The 17,266-nt window shown below is 38.5% G+C and overlaps 1 protein-coding gene across 2 annotated transcripts in view; it reads left to right on the top strand.

The window, feature by feature from the left end:
- Nucleotides 1–7,286: 7,286 nt before the first annotated feature.
- LOC149779151 (uncharacterized) overlaps nucleotides 7,287–17,266 on the top strand; it is a 70,140-nt gene continuing 60,160 nt past the window's right edge. For both annotated transcript variants that reach the window (XR_016415579.1, XM_089939711.1), the window contains exons 1-2: nucleotides 7,287–7,488; nucleotides 8,518–8,585. Coding sequence is in view for 1 of the 2 variants with exons in the window: in XM_089939711.1 (XP_089795837.1) it covers nucleotides 7,464–7,488; nucleotides 8,518–8,585 (93 nt within the window). In the remaining variant the exon portion in view is untranslated. The remainder of the gene's footprint in view (nucleotides 7,489–8,517; nucleotides 8,586–17,266) is intronic.

Below are 17,266 nucleotides of genomic sequence, written 5' to 3'. Positions count from 1 at the left end.
TTGTTTGACTCGGTCCGATTGTCGAATAGTTTTCCAGGCTCTTTTCCATTCTGCCGTGTCGTTCTTGTTGGCATAGGTTCGTCCCACCACGATGGCTCGAGCTAAACACATCTGGTCTTGAGGATTGTGAATTTGGACAAGGCTACGCTTGATGCTGCGAAGCTCGTTCACCAATAACATCTTTTTGCGTCCGGTCCCTTGAGGAGGAGAGACGTGGGTCATGTCCAATGTGGCTTTTCCATCGGTGATGTCAAACTGGTCATTAGATTGTTGCACGTGTTGAATCTTGTCCATGACTTTGGAAGCGGTCAATTCTGCAGGGGTGCTAAACTCGATCCAAACAGGGGATTTCAAACCGTCATGTTGTATGGAAAGTCTCAAGCGATCGTCTTCTTTGGGTTGACATTGTCGCTTGAGTGCGGTGAGCAAAGAATCCCACACCCCAGTGATGAACACTTCTGCTTTCTCTAACGGTACTTCAGCCTTGAAATCTTTAAACTTTACTGTGTATTTGTAAGCCGTGGTTCTAAATTTTCTAGAGGAGCGCTTTTCGGTCTCTCGAATGGAACAGTATTTTTCAGGGTTGACTAAGGGTGGTGAACTTGGTTTAGAGGGTTCGGATTCTGGTTCACTCATGTCCTCTTCAAAATCACTGGCATGAATTTGTGCCAAGATTTCAGCCCTGGTACGAGGCGATAGATCACGTTTCTGCCTCTTACTTTCTTCTTCTTCTTTCTTCTCGAATGAATAGGATCGTTTCATCTTGAGTGCAAAACGTCAAATGACTCAAGTTTAAACACCATAGACTAATTTATAGTCATGGCAGACCAGCGTATATAAAAGGGTGAGTGTCTTGTCCTTTCACTATTCATTTCACTCTCAAGCCGAGCACAACGATGGAAGAGACTAGCCCAATCGAACGTTTCGTCAGAGCTTTGCGAGGAGTCATTAGAAAATTCTCTTCAGACCAGCCCACGGACTACTCTCCTTCCTTTCGAGATAAAAGTCAAGATACTTGCTATATCTGTCAGAAGAAAGGGCATTAGTCTTCAGAGTGTCCAGACCGTCAAAAAAGAAAAAAAGGGGCTAAAAAAGACAAAAGTCAAGATACCTGTTATTATTGTCAAGAAAAAGGACATTGGTCTCCAGATTGCCCAAAAAAGAAACAAGAGGAGTCAAAGGAAAAAAGGGATTCTTCAGAAGAAGAGAGGGATTCTTCGGAAGAAGAGAGGGATTTTTTAGAGGAAGAAAGCAGACAGGTGAAGAAAAAGAAACAGGAGAAGAAAAGAAGAAGGGAAGAAAGTGAGGAGGAAGAAGAAGAAAAGAGTGTGACGGTGAAGAAATTTAAAAAACAGAGAGACTAAACAAGGAGACAGAAGAAGTCAATGAACTTTTTATTAAAGTGTTGTGTTGTGAATTGTGGATTGGATTGTAACAATGGATGAAAGAATAAATTAATGATATAAGGTAAGTGTCTTTGAGTTTTGATTTTAAAATAAGAAGCTACACTCACGCACTCATACAAAGACACGTACTATAGGGGTAAAATGGGCTGGGTTTTTTTTATTTTTTTTTTGAGTTATTGGCAAATTGAAATTGTATTTCTTTTCGAGAAATGTGGGTGGCCCTGAAAAGGGCCTTTTTTGGTGTAGGGGTGAGTTCAAGCAATCAACTTTAACTGCCTTATGCCTTTACCACGGCCAAGGCCTACTTCTGGACTGCGTAATGTTGATGATGATTGGGTTGAAATCACTAAGGGTGGTACGGTAGGCTTAGTCACAGGGTTGACGTGTTTAGCTCGGGAAGGTCGTATTCTCTTCGGTCGTAATAAAGAAGTCTGATACATTTGTTTCAGACTTCTTAACTCCGCTAAAATGTCCAACAGTACCGTGACCGTTTGATTTTCACCCTCTTGTTTCTTTGCTGCTACTTCTTCTTGCTGTTGTTGCTGTTGTTTTTTTCTTACCTCTTCTTCTTGCTGCTGCTGTAGGAGAAAAGCTTGTTCCGCTTCCTTTTGTCGTTGTATAAATTTCTCCAATTCTTCTTTCTGTCTCTGTCTAAAATTCTCCACTTGCGGTAATGAAGAAGGTAACGAAAGTTCCGGAACAAATTCTTGCGAGGTAAGAAAATCCACAAAATCCCAATTCACCTCTTCTGAAAGTAAGTCCGGGCTCCCTTGGGCGGTCTCCCCTGCTGGTGCACCCCAATGGATCGTTTTCTGAGTTTCCGTCATGTTGAATCACTGTCGCATAGATTGACTGCACACAAGCGCTAGCGAATCTATATAGACCAACTGACGTCACAGACTGCTCTCTTCGGATTGGATGCGAGGTGACTGAATTTTGTAACGCGTGTTCGGATTGGTGAATGAACTCAATCCGTTTCAATCCTTCCTCTACCTATAAATAAGCGCAGTTCACTGCATTGATTCACCTGTTCTCGTCGCTTCACGATGTGGACCACAGTTGAATCATCCACCCTTGTGTCTTCCATGATGTTTAGGACGGACATGCTCATGTATGTCCGGTCCAAGTGGACCGTTGTCGACAAGTCAGACACCAGTCTGTGGATACGAAGAGTATACGTAGAAAGACAAGGTTGCCTCAAGAGGACACTGATTTATGGCCCTCGAGTAAGACGCAGCTTGAGGACAAGAAGATGCCGCAGATGCCCTTTATGTTAATGGATACATTAACATAAACCCAAAGGGCCTTTTCAGGGCCACCCATATTTCTCGAAAAGAGAATGACTTTCCATTGCCTACCCCTTTTTTAAAAAAAATTTAAAAAAAAAAAAAAAATAAATCCCATGTTCAATTCCCCTTGAGGCTAGAGTGACCCAAGACTTTTTCTCCGTGTTCAATTCCCCTTGAGGCTAAAGTGACCCAAGACTATTTCCCATGTTCAATTCCCCTTGAGGCTATAGTGACCCACGATTTTTCTCCATGTTAAATTTCCATTGAGGCTATAGTGACCCGGGGTGGGTGGGTCTGTAATGCTAATTCCCATTGAGGCTATATTTCCCCTATTCACTACTGGTATCTGATGTCTATAGTATTTGAACCCAGAGCTTTGGGTACACATATACTGTCATAAATCATTGTAAAAAAATAATCAATGCATTTCTTGTTTTTGTTTGCATTGAAGGATATAAAAGGCGCCTTAACAAAAGCGCGCCGACAAATGCGCGCAATGATCAACAACCCGACAAATACGCGCAAGACAAAAGCGCTCATGTATAAAAAGATAAGGTTGAGAAGAAAATAAAAAGGTTAACTGAGAAGACAATACAAAAATGTTAATTGAAAAGACAATACGTACAAGTAAATTGTACGGTTTTATTTACAATTTAATTGTGTGGATCAGCTAACATTTTCTCATAGTACATTAATTAGAAGATTACTTGTGAGGAATAGCTCACAACATTAACATCTAACATTTCTACTTATGATTTATACATAAATCAGGCAAGTTTTGCACAATATTCTCCTTTTTCAATATTTTAATAAGTCAGTAATAGGTTTGTTAACATTGCACAATAAGTGTGTATTGGGCGCCAACCGTGTATAGAGTAAAAAACATTCTAAGTAAGTAAATCAACATTTTATTTTTTGAATGCATTATTTTATAAGAACATTTGTTCACACGTTCATAGGCGCGCTTATGTGTGTGCGCTTATTTCCTGCGCGCATTTGTCGCTGCGGGCTTTTGGCTGCGAGCTGATGTCGGCGCGCATTTGTCTTGCGCGCTTTTGTCGGGTCACCATATATGTATATATATATTTATTTTTTTATATATGCAGTATTTACCGTTTGTAGGTAGATTGTTTGTCATTCTATATTTACAACCACAAAAGAGTTTGGGAAAATTAAACTCGTACAAATTCATTAATTATACACACGCAAATTTCAGATAAGGGGCCAGTCACGAACATTTAGCAGCATAATTTTTCGCCATATATGTTAGCATGCACTAACGCTGAATATGTTACAAAAAGTTCAGAAACACGTCAGCTATCCATCCGTATGTCACGGAATTGTGTAGGAGTTATATCAATATGTATATGTCGTCAAAAATGTACTCGGGTTTCGTTGCCGCGTACAGCGTCACCCGAGGGTGGTATATTTTTTTCCGCTCTAGTTATTTCGAAATCCTGAGCGAAACTCAGACCCCTGCACGTGCGAATTGCCTGCAGCGGGGAAACCTAAGAACCTAGCTGCGCATATCTGTCACAGCTAGTGTACATATAGAGCAAATTCTCTATAACCAAATCACATTACGCCAAGTCTTGTCAGGACGCTTACCCCTTTACGGAAGCAAATCTCCAGCTGTAGAGGTAATGAAATTTACTTTATTACTATTCGTTTTATGACAGAATTGTTTTCATACTTTAGATGTTTTAGAACCTTGCTTAATGTTTCAAAAAGACTTATATCTGCAAACATATTCACTGATTGCAGTAGCTAACGAGCAGGAAACATATTTATTCTAAATTCTACAGAGAGTCAATATATAGGTTATGCAACGCCATATTAGAAATACTTTAGTCTGGTTCGAGTTGGCTATTTGTTGTAACTGAACAGACATATTGATATTTAATTATACGCTGTATGCATTGAACAATTAATGTAATGGGTAACGAATTCATGTGCGCGCATGCGCAACATATATCAATGCGGAAGTACTTATCGTGTCATATGTACTACACGGTTTAGTTCTTATAATTTTAGCTACCCTATGCCATGCCTTGTATGTGGTTTGATGTGGACTCACCAGCTGTAGAGCTGCCTTATACATGCCTGCCATGCCTTATACATCGTTTGTGGAGTGACAGAACTCTGTGGGGTTTCGTGTGACGTATACGCTGTGTTATGGTGACGCTGGATCGGAACAGTGGACTGGTTTTCTCGATGCGAGGGACCAGGGCTTCGCGACCATCGGGTCTGTGATGTGAGGGCTCTCGAGGGATCCTTCAACAGACTGAGAGGAGCGGACCATGCGTGGGTGCTTCTCTGGCCATCGACTAGAGCGCGTGGAACCGGAGTTACATCTTGGACGTCAAATGGGCGCCACGATAGTTATTTATAGTGTTCCATGTTATTTCCACTATTGCATTTCGTAATTTCATTCATTTATATTGCTATATCGTTATGTGAACGATCGATATGTTCATAATTTCATTCATTCCTATTGCTATATCGTTATGTCAACGATCGATAGGTTCGTAATTTCATTCATTCCTATTGCTATATCGTTATGTGAACGATCGATAGGTTCGTAATTTCATTCATTCCTATTGCTATATCGTTATATGAACGATCGATAGGTTCGTAATTTACACTGCTTTTCAATATCGTTTTATGAACGATACATTCAAATTTGCATTCTTTTCTAAATCGTTATTTGAACGATACATTCACATTCATATGCATTTCAATATCGTTGTATGAACGATACATTTAAGCCTTTCTTTATATTGGGTGTAGATCACCTTTATTTTGTTGATCGGTGATAGGAATTCACGTTTGTGTTGAAATTCCATTTGTTAAATTCATGTTTTGACTTTTTTCTCGTATGTTAATTGTTGTTGATAGTTCCATGTTAGGAACTTTACAATTTCCTTATCTTGTTTATAATGGTGTCAGATTTGTTAATATTTAAATTGCGTTTATAAATAAACATCTTGTAAACACAGTTGCTTTTGGTGTCTTCCCTAATCCAGTCCCAACCCGGCTTCATCGTGTGACACCGTATATGTACCACGATTATTTCATGTTCCCAATAGAGTTCGCATTGTATCCTATCTTTATTTCGTAGGCCCAGCTGTTGAATCAATTTACTTTATTGCTAATTATAGTATATTTTGTATTTCTTTCACATATGCTGCTTGGTATACATTATCAATCATTCACTGTTTCAACTAACAATGTTAATTTACAAATATATACGGTATAGTCCGTAACTACAGGAAAAGTGTACATTCACTTATTGACACGGGATAATCTTTGGTGGGAATAGATAAAACTAACATAGGATTGGTTTCTCTGCCGAAAAAAATCAAATATATAATTTAATGTGGAACAAGATAACTGCGTTTCTGAAGTCCGTAGTTGTGTACGCCCCCACACACGCCCGCTTCTATAGCTTAGATATTACAGCCACAATATTTTTGTCTTGTTTTACTACATCATGATCTCGTACATGACTTTATGTGGACCCCTGTCATCTTGATATAGCAAGGTTTTAGTGTACATGCGTACTTCCAAACAAGAACAGTTCTAGCATACAGCAAGCAATCCGAATCCACCCAAATAAAGGAAACAATTTAAACTTTTGGTTTTGAGTTCGTAGGGTTTTATTAATATTGCCACATTCCAATGAAGACACTGAAAGGACATTTTCTGTTCTGGGCAAAATTCGAGAAACCTTTTCAATGATCAATAAAAGTATAAGAAAATTCCAAAATGAAGAAAATCAAACCAGGTCAAGAACTTCTATAAGTATAAATATTCTTACCAAGTAGCTTCTGTGACAACGTGCTTACAATATGATTGTGAAAAAACGTTTGAATCCAACAAACTTTAAAAAAGTGTATAACGCTGAGAAATTACTATAGTGCCCTTAGTCTACTGTCTTGTTACCGTGATAAAGTCTGCAAATGTTAAGGCTGTTTATTAACTTTTGTCATCGTGCTAAAACGGGTTCGTGATGGACGGCCGGATGTTCAATGGTAAAAAGGGACAGCAATTAAATAAGTCAAATTCTACCATCATAGCGAGATAAAACTCCTCATACAAACTAGAGAACTGTGATAATCTAGTCTAAATGCTTTTTGAGATAATCCGGTTCCTTTGTCAAAGCAAACACTCATGAAAGGTATGTGTGAAACATCGTCCTCAGTCTGATATTCTTGTTGTTATGTGTAAAAACCTTTCGCAGTATCTAGTATTTTCATATATATATATATATATATTCTTTGTTAATTGATATCACATTTCTTCCTCTGGTGAGAGTTTGCTTTAACAAATGGATTGTGATATATATATATATATATATAATGAGAGAGAGAGAGAGAAAAGGTCAACCGCTTTCTCGAGGATACCTCCTCCAAAAAGAGCAATGACCGCATCGGAATTTATATTCATGCAATTCCTAATTGCTACTTACTAAACCACTTTGCCTTGATTCCAGGAATAGGTCCTCGTATGCAATAATTGGATTATCCCAAAACAAAATAAGAAAACAAATAATTGAACATTTCCTTTGTAGGGCAACATTTTCAAGACCGTGCCATGGCATCCACTGAAGTTCCCAAAGAGTTTAGTATCCACGGAGAAAGATGTCACCTTACTCTTTTATCGGCCAATAAGGGTATGGAGTGCAGCTGACTTTGACGTTGACACTCCGTCGCCAGCCTCGAAACGTTTTCTGACTTTCCTTCCCGGGAGAAACAAGGTACATCATATGGATCTGGAAGAGCAAGACAGAGGTAAATCCGTCCGATTTGATGACCGGGAGGTTTTAAAATTTGCGTGTATTATTTCCATTAATTGATTAAAATGTCTTAATATAAAATACAATGAAAATCTTATATCATGAGAGAATTAACATTTATACACAATCCTTTCACCTGTCTGTCTATCTATCTATATATATATATATCTATCTATATGTATGTTTGTCAAATATTTAACTTCCTACCAAAGTACCTACATACCTCCCTTGACGGAATGAAGCGTTGTTTTACCCAAACGTGCCACTAGAAAGTTAAAAAAAAAATTCTTCCGATTTCTTTCACGAACTGAAAGCATCTAAAATATCCGCAGAAATTCAAGAACTGGCATGTCGTCATTTGTGTAGTTTGACTCGGATATGCCATTCAATATAAACTCGTCTAAGTTTGTTGTTCTGCACCAGTTTTGTTCTGTCAGTGCCTTCTGATGATCTTTCAATCTAATCCGCCTTTTGTTAAACTGAGCTCTTAGAAAACCTAATCAACAGTTGTTTCTCCAATTATAAAGAAGATAGGTGAAAGAAATGTATAATCTTCAGTCAAATCAAGTCTCTTTTCTGACATCCCTTCCCAGCAATGCCTATCTTATTTCCATCACCTCGTAAATCATGTCTTAAGTATGTAGGCAGCTATACATTGTGTAAACTCGAAAACTGTTTCTATTTAAGTATTGCACTTTGCTCTACATACGAGGTACTATTATTCAAACAAACAGTCTGGCTACCACCATCTTCCATCTTCCGAGTTATACGTGATCCATCAAAGTTTCTATCAAAAGCTTAGTTGTATGTTAAAAAAAGACAAATCCAGGGACGAAAGCGATAGGTGCTAGACTTAAATATTGCACTTCAGCATTGCTTGCTTTCACGTTGTAATCTTAAAAGTTGGTGGCCTGTGCTTTGTAGAAGTAAAGACTTGCAATATTATACTCACAAGCAAACTGCTGGGATATTCACTGGGTTTTAGATTAAAATAAAGGAACACCACATATATTTTTACTTGCAGTTGAACCCATCATAGATGTTGCCCATAGAACAAATTCAGACGAACATGAGCTAGATGCACATAACCGGGTAATATAACTTTAGCATTTATTCATATTCTACCTAAAACTTAAAACAAACTTAAATAATTTGCATATTTCGATGAACCAAAACCTTCTTATATTCCATTTATTGATAAAAATGATAGGAGAACAAAATGAATTACTAGAATTACTTTTCTAAGAACTGTTCCATATATTAAATGACGATTTAGCGAGAAAGTCGTTCGCTACTTCATAACCTAGCAGCAAATTGTGATAGATGGGGGAGGCGGGATGATATAGGTGAGTGAAAATCGGCGAATATTAATTACTAAGGATTAAAGGACTGGGACTGGGATCGCTTTTGACTAATCGGCGTTATGTCAGATTTTAATGAGATTTCTCCAAATGTATCTATATCATGGATACTTCATACAACAGTTTGTTAATAACATGGGTATTGATCTTTATTGTACTTAATTACTAAATGACGATAACGTCACCTACAGCCGAAAACGTTAAATGACGTGCATCAGCGTTCCAGATATACGCGCGGCGTACTTTGCTTGTTTCCATTTGTTTGTAAGGTAAGAAGATAATGCTCTTTTATTCGTTTTGTATTCATCAAAACTGATATGCTTCTTATTAGCGATAATATATCAAAAGTTTATTTAATATGGCGAACATTTTCTTCTCCATCTGCTCATAATAAAACCTTTTTCACTATTTGTCAACTATTCTCAAGTGCATTGTTGGGAGTTGTTTTCTTGGCGAAATTAATCAATTGATATCAGCAATGTATTTTTGTAATATAGTGTATATATTTTTGCTATTATTAGATTAGGTGAATAGATCGTAGTTAACTATGAAAATCTGTTCCAGTCCTGTAGTTATTTTTTTGTTGTTGTCATTATTACATTTAAACGGATTCTAAATGTAGACTCGTTAATTACTTACATGCGAAATGATAAATATTACTAACTGCAATTAATTCGTCATCGGGTTTTCGCCGTCCTCAGCCCCAATAAGATCGGTGATGACATAACAGCATGTGTATTCATGTAATTTCTTACTCGCACACGTTGATAAGTTTTTTTGCGATAATATTAAGAATACCAGCATAGCCGATATGGTACCTATTAATGTCGTTGCTGCAGCAAATACTACGTACACGCATACACAGAGTTGTCGATGGCGATGATGCGTCTGCTATATTGTTTTGTTATGTTATATGCTCGTCGATGATGTATTCTCAGAGATGAATGCCATGCACATGCCTGATTAAATCTGAAGGATTATGTTGGATCGGGATGATCTGCAGTCATTATATACACTAAGTAATCAACTGAGGTGTTCGGGCGTGAAATTCAAAACGCCACCAGTACATCGCCTAATTTAATTTTTTGTCTTCGGAATTCAATATGAATATTTCCACGGTATTTTGATTTAGAATAAAACACGTATGGGACTTGTTCAAGAACACGTGTTTCCACAGACAACCTCTGGGCGTTTAAACTCACGGAAACGTATGGATATTAAAAATCCGCGTAGATAATATACGGGACCTTCAAATTCCGTTGACCGCGGTTAATTTCAAAACTTCTTGCCAGATTCTGGAAATATTGTACACTGTGGCTTCTCGCTGACTTCCCTGCAGTGAAATTCATGATTGTCGAGTAACTGTTTCATGGTGAATACATGCAAGTAGTGAATGGGGCCACTTTAGCGACAATGGGAGTTAGCATTAAAAACACCCCTGGGCCACTTTGGCGACAATGGGAAATTTAACATTACGAAAACCCCTGGGTCACTTTAGCGACAATGGGAAATTAACATTAAAAACCACCCTGGGTCACTTTGGCGACAATGGGAAATTTAACATTACGAAAACCCCTGGGTCACTTTAGCGACAATGGGAAATTAACGTGGGAATATATTTTAGGTCTGTTGAGCGACAAGGGAAATTGAACATGGGAATAAATTGTGGGCCTGTTTAGCGACAAGGGGAAATTGAACATGGGAATAAATTGTGGGCCTGTTTAGCGACAAGGGGAAATTGAACATGGGGAATAGATCGTGGGACTGTCTAGGGACAATGGGAAATTTAACATTACGGAAACCCCTGGGGGGATATAGCCTCAAGGGAATTTAACACGGGAAAAAGTCTTGGGCAACTCTAGCCTCAAGGGGAATTTAACATATGGAAATTGAACATGGTGGGTCTGTATAGCGTCAAGGGGACTTGAACATGGTGGGACTGTCTAGGGACAATGATGGTAGAGGGTCAAACACAACAGAGACAGAGACATACATACACTAGTACAAGCGTGAGATTTATATATAAAGCATTACCAAGACCTGAAATCTTGCTGGGGTGTTCAAAAATTGGCATAATTGTAATGATGCTATAAATAGCTATAATCAAGGAAATGCTCAACGACAAAATGGATGTGACTAAAAGTAACGCTAAAATGACGAAATTGTCCCAGAATTTAAAGGAAAATAAACATATCCCCGAAAATTAAGTTACAATGGTTTAGACTAAAATGGATAAAATTAGTAACCACTTACAATATCAACTTCTGTGACGATCGTGGATAAACACCCATGTATCTATTTATAGCTATAATCAGCTAAAATTCCTATGAAATCCCACTATCTATTTATACTACAATTTTTGGGTTATTCCTTTGGAAAACCCCACTATCTTTTTATAGCCTCAGCTTGAGTGACGTTCCTGTTTATGAACTCTAGTACATATGTATAGCTACAACCTGTGCAAATTCCCAAGTCCATATTTATAGTCTCGAAATTTCCAGCGTCAGTGACGTCACTTTACTGAACACTAACGGATAAATGTCAATAGTGTTGCAAGTGGCTGACCTGAATATACGCTACTACAGGTAGGTAGGTAGAGTGTATCTGATAGGGATAAAATGAGTTTTATAGGGACAAACAGAAACCAATACACACACACACACACACAACGTACGCGCGCAGACACACGCACACACACACATACATACACACACACACACACACACACACACACACACACACACACACACACAGAGGGAAGAGGAAAAAGCAAACCCCAAATATACTATCAACACAAAAGGGAGATAAAACAAACCCCATATAAACTATCCACACAAATGTACGGAACGCATACAAACCCCAGATATACTATACACACAAACGTACGCGAACGCATACAAACCCCAAATATACTATAAACACAAACGTACGCAAACGCATACAAACTCCAAAATATGCTATCCATACAAACGTACGCAAACGCATACAAACTCCAAAATATGCTATCCATACAAACGTACGCAAACGCATACAAACCCCAAAATATGCTATCCATACAAACGTACCCGAACGCATACAAACCCCAAATATACTATCCACACAAAAAACGTACGCAAACGCATACACACCCCAAATATACTATCCACATAAACGTACGCAAACGCATACAAATCCCAAATATACTATCCACAGAAACGTACGCAAACGCTTGCAAACCCCAAATATACTATCCACACAACGTCGCTAACACGTACAAACCCGAAATATACTATCCACACAAACGTACGCGAACGCATAAGAACCCCAAATCTACTATCCACACAACTTCGCTAACGCATACAAACCCCAAATATACTATCCACACAACGTCGCTAACTCATAAAATCCCAAATATACTATCCACACAACGTCGCTAACGCATACAAACCCCAAATATACTATCTACACTCGGGAGGAAGAAGAAAAAAAACAACCAAATATACGATCTACACAACGTACGCGAACACACAACACACACACACACACACACACACACACACACACACCACAGAGGGAAGAAGAAGAAAACCATTATACACTATCCACACGGAGTGAAGAAATAACCCTTTATATATACTATCAACAGAGAGTGAAGAAAATGACCCATTATATTCCATCAACACAGAGTGAAGAAGAAAAAGCCCTCACCTGCAATGACCAACTCTGCCAAACATCTACACCCCACCCCACCCCCCACTCCCAACACTACAAAACCCATTTAACCCGTTATTTTATGGCATCAGTGTGTAATTTAGGAAACATCAAGACACAAAATGATGGATGAATAGACTGACTATTGTTTACGACTTGCATGCCTAAAGAGCGTGCGTGAAGGAAAACATCTTTCCATTTCAATTCTAACTAAAACATGATCCAGAGGGATAGAGAGAGGTGAAAGAGCACAATTTCATAAAGTGTGAGTAAAAACAAAACACGCCATCCTTATTATACAATGTCAAGACCAAGAGACACTTACGTTTTCTTTCTGGTCTATTCTCTTTTAGAAGGTAGTATGAAATTTCATATCAGGGCCAACGCATCGGCTCACATTGTCAATTTTTCCATTTCCATGTCTTTACTGGCACAAGTTCTTCCTCATCTTCAATTTCTTCTTCTTCTGAATCCCTCTTCTCTTTTTCGTCTTGTTTCTGTTTCTTCTCTTTTCTCGTAGGGCACTCTGAATTTCAGTGTCCTTTCTCCTGACAACGATATTAGGTATCTTGACTTTTGTCTCTCTTTCTTAGACGAACAGGTATTCTGGAGACAAATACCCATTTACCTTTGCAGATATAGCAAACTTCATCAGCACTTACACACTTTCGTATGACTCTCATCAAATCAACGACCAAAAGAGTAAGTTTTGTTGCCACTTTCGCCTGTGAATTATGCTTTCGTATGACTTTTAGCAAATATTTGACCAGCAGGTCGATCTGTATTGACTCTTCCATTTTCTTGATCGTTTGAGAGTGGAATGGAATGAATACTCTGACGCTAAGACACTCTCTTTTATATACAGGGACCTGTTACGTATGAAACCTAGTCAAATGTAATTTTGCAATAAGATGAAACGATTTCATTGAGAAAGTAAAAGGCAATGATGCACCGTATCGCCTCACACAAAACCTGAAGTGTTATTTCAAATCCGTGTCAGCGATTTCGAAGACGACATAACTGAGCTTTAATCAATGCTCTCCATTATGCCACAAAACCACGAGTCCTGATTCACGCCAAAAGAAATTTCGTTCGGTCCATAAAAAATAGTATCACATCTGAGAAACGCATAAACGAACTTCCAGAAAACTGAGAACGACGGCTTACACCTACATCGTAAATGTATGAGTTCATGTAGTGCGTAAAACTTAGTCAAATTAAATTTTTATAGTCAAGACAAAACGATCTCTTTTCGAACAAGAAATCAGACACCAAGCGACAATGGCGATCCGTGTCACACGACACTTTTCAAAATGTATATTATCAGAGGTTTGTTCTAGCGATCTGCACGGTTAAATTAAATATTGATGTATTTTGCAATAAGACGGACACAATTTCCATGGGATCGCCCATGGTACGATTGTTCGTGCATTAGTTTAATTTTTAAAAATATTTTTTTATATAAATCGCCTATAGGACAGACCCAGTAAAGCATGGTCATTCTCGTCACTGTCTGAGTAGCTACTCAAGTCAATTCGAAGCGAACGCGGTAAGAAAATAAGTATAGCCAATGAAATGGCTTACAACGGGTGATGCATTGGTTTGTTCTAGGACTGTGTGGCATAATAATCCCTATGTTCTTGCGTTGTTACTATTACAATGCAGACAGACTGAAATGTGAACTTACAGGACCCCTTTGTGTGTGTTGTACCATTTCTTCTTACCACATCAAAATACTGAGCGTCACAGTATTGGTTCGCGTTTTCAAGCTGACCATTTTTTATATCTCACTTAAACGTTTTAACATAAACACTCACACTCACATCGGTAGAGTCAGAACAGACGTGTTACAGTATTGAGGGGCATGGTTTTTTTTTTTTCTTCAAACTAATAAATTTGGGGTTTGTATGAAGTAAAGAACCGAAAGTACAGTGAAACTCAAGGATGATGACCCAATCTGTCTGTCTATTGATGCGTGTATTTACTTAAGAAGAAATATGACCTCTAAAACACAAAGAGATACGGCAAGCATGATTAGATTAAACACAACGATGTTTTCCTTCACGCCCGTGTAATTTAGAGTTTCAATCGTCTTTGAAGACAAACTTGGTCTCCTTTTGTAGGGCTTGAAATAATAAAAAAACTGAAAAATCTTAAGCACTTTGCTATAGATAATTTCATCAACAGACTAAACAACATAAATACCGTTACAACAATAGAAAGCCTTAAATCTTCTATCAAAAAGAAATGCATCAAAAAAATTAAAGATTAACGATAACTAACCAATGAAACCGAATTTAACAAAGGCAATGACATGTGAAGAAATGCCTCTCACTTTGGAAAGGTAGGCGAATGTACTCTGTCATGCACCATCAACTTGAAACAATTATAAACAGAGAGAAACCTGAATTCAAAATTCAGTTGTTTTTTTCTTCAAAATTGTTTCGTTTCTTTTTTCTTTTTTTTTGAACAAATCTAAGCACTAATATAGAGTGGAAAAGGGAAAATGCACATACAAGCTTTGATATTTCTGAAAAAATGAGGGGATATTCCTAACGTTCACAACCACCTATATATGCTTGGACTTGTCTGTGACTTATCCACAAAACAAGATGTACATATTTCTGGTCAAGCTGCAAGTGTGTGCGTGTTTTTGAAAATGGTAAAAATTGGATATACAATTTTCTCGTGACACTTATAAAGTGAAGAGTCTGTGCAAGTGTCAAAAGCCAAAGTCATATAAGTTTTGTATTTTGTACGGCTTGTAAAGATTTCCACTTTAGAAAATGTGAAGTATCACAAGTTATTATCACAAACAGAAGTGGAACATAGAGGCTTGCAAGAAAGAAAATAACCCAGACAGTTGGTGTCATCAAGAGTGCTAGAGACGGTACCCGAACTTGTTTGCTTGCTTACTTGAATTAAAGTGATTTTCGCTCTAATGGAGCATGTATTACTGGCTTAATAACGCACCGCGTGATTTTTAATTACTCCTGGGGAAGGAAAGAAAGCCTCATCCCCCAGGTTTTTTTGTACTCACAGACTATTTTTAAATTTAGCCACTCAGGTGTAGGACTAACTAGTCCTTAACAACCTGACTGAAAGGCTTTAAACATGAGTGGGAATTGTCTCACCACACACTCATTTTTCTGTCCGAGCGTGGTAAAGGAGGAAAAAGGTGCTCAGCAAGACAGCCATGGATGTTAAGTACTCACCAAAACGCTAGCCCGTACTTATTTCAAATCAAGTAGTGTCACCAAAAAAGACGACGTGTACGACATCAAAGGCATTGTCAAACGCAGAAAAACCTAAAGTGGGCAAACGACGTGTCAAAGAAGTCAAAGTACGTCGGAAAGGATATCCGCACAGTTTTCATTCTTGGATCGACGCTTCGCACGTCATCGACTATAAAAAGAAGTGACCATCATTCGATTTCGCACAGATTCAGCTACTGCGATCACTCCTTCACCCAATTCTTCTCTGCAAGATTTACAAAAACAACACTTGTGGGTGTGGTGTGGAGAACATGTGCCTAAAACGCAAATCGTCTTTTTCTGCCAAATCTTCGTGGTGTATTGTGTCATCGGGGCATCCATTGCCAATTTGAGTTTGCAACAAGGAGACAAATAACTGTGGACCATTTTATTGAGCAGTTGCATCGGTTACCTGCTTCCCAATCCCTCCCTGAAATTCTCCTCGAACGGGAACAACGGGAACCTTGTGTCCAGTGTCAGTGCCAGCCACCACTCCAATAACAACAACAACTCCATTTTGGGCGGAGACACTCCTCTGACTTCCAGTAACACCTCGGAGAGCCACAAAACTCTGGAATTATGAGCAATAACAACCAATTTTACTTAACCTTACCCAGTGACATTTCTTGGAGGTGTTTCCCAAGAACACGTTGTGCTGTTACACGGTCAAATTACCTCAGACCATCCAGTTAGATCACGAAGCCCATTGGGAAGTGGCTTTAGTGGAAATCATTCACCCAACACAAATCATAAACATCACCGAAAAGCAAAACACTTTCGAGGTGGAAATCCTGAATGCCGAATTGGAGGAAGAAATCAATAAAATCGGGTTTTAGGGGACACAAGACCAGCCAGCAATCCAGCCTTCATTATCTACACCTTGAAAATTCCTTCAGGTTATTATTTTAGTGGTGAACATTTGGTGGACACTATTGCGGACAGGTTCAACTTAGCCTTTGGCAAAGCACTGAACAGAGCCAAAAACATTGTGAAGATTGAGTACCATAAAGTGGCTCATCGTCTCATGATCAAATTTCAAGATACGGACATATTGTCCCTCAGGTTCAATGGTAGTTTGTTTGAAATTTTGGGTGTACATGCAGAAATGGTCGCAAACAATTTGAGCCCCAAGATCAACAGTAATATGGATTTTTACAGAGCTTTTGGAAACCCGGTAGAACTGAACCAAGGACTTAACTTGATCTTTGTGTATTCCGATGTGGTGGAGTACAACGTGGTGGGACACACCTCTGTGCCGTTACTGCATGTCATTCCTTTCAAAGTGGATAGTACCACAAACAATGACCAGGAAGGTGCAAACACCTCTCACGTACACCGTGAATTTGTACATCCTCACTATTTGCCCGTCAGTAAGTCGTATTTAGACACTGTCAACATTGCTATAAAAGGAGATCTGGGACAAAATATTCCATTCTCTAAAGGGAAAGTTACAGTGAAACTCCATTTT

Source organism: Sinohyriopsis cumingii, chromosome 17 (genome assembly GCF_028554795.1).
Source record: "Sinohyriopsis cumingii isolate HCF-2022 chromosome 17, ASM2855479v2, whole genome shotgun sequence".
Taxonomy (NCBI): domain Eukaryota; kingdom Metazoa; phylum Mollusca; class Bivalvia; order Unionida; family Unionidae; genus Sinohyriopsis; species Sinohyriopsis cumingii.
Note: the sequence above shows the minus strand (reverse complement) of the source record. Positions and strands in the feature narration are given on the sequence as shown.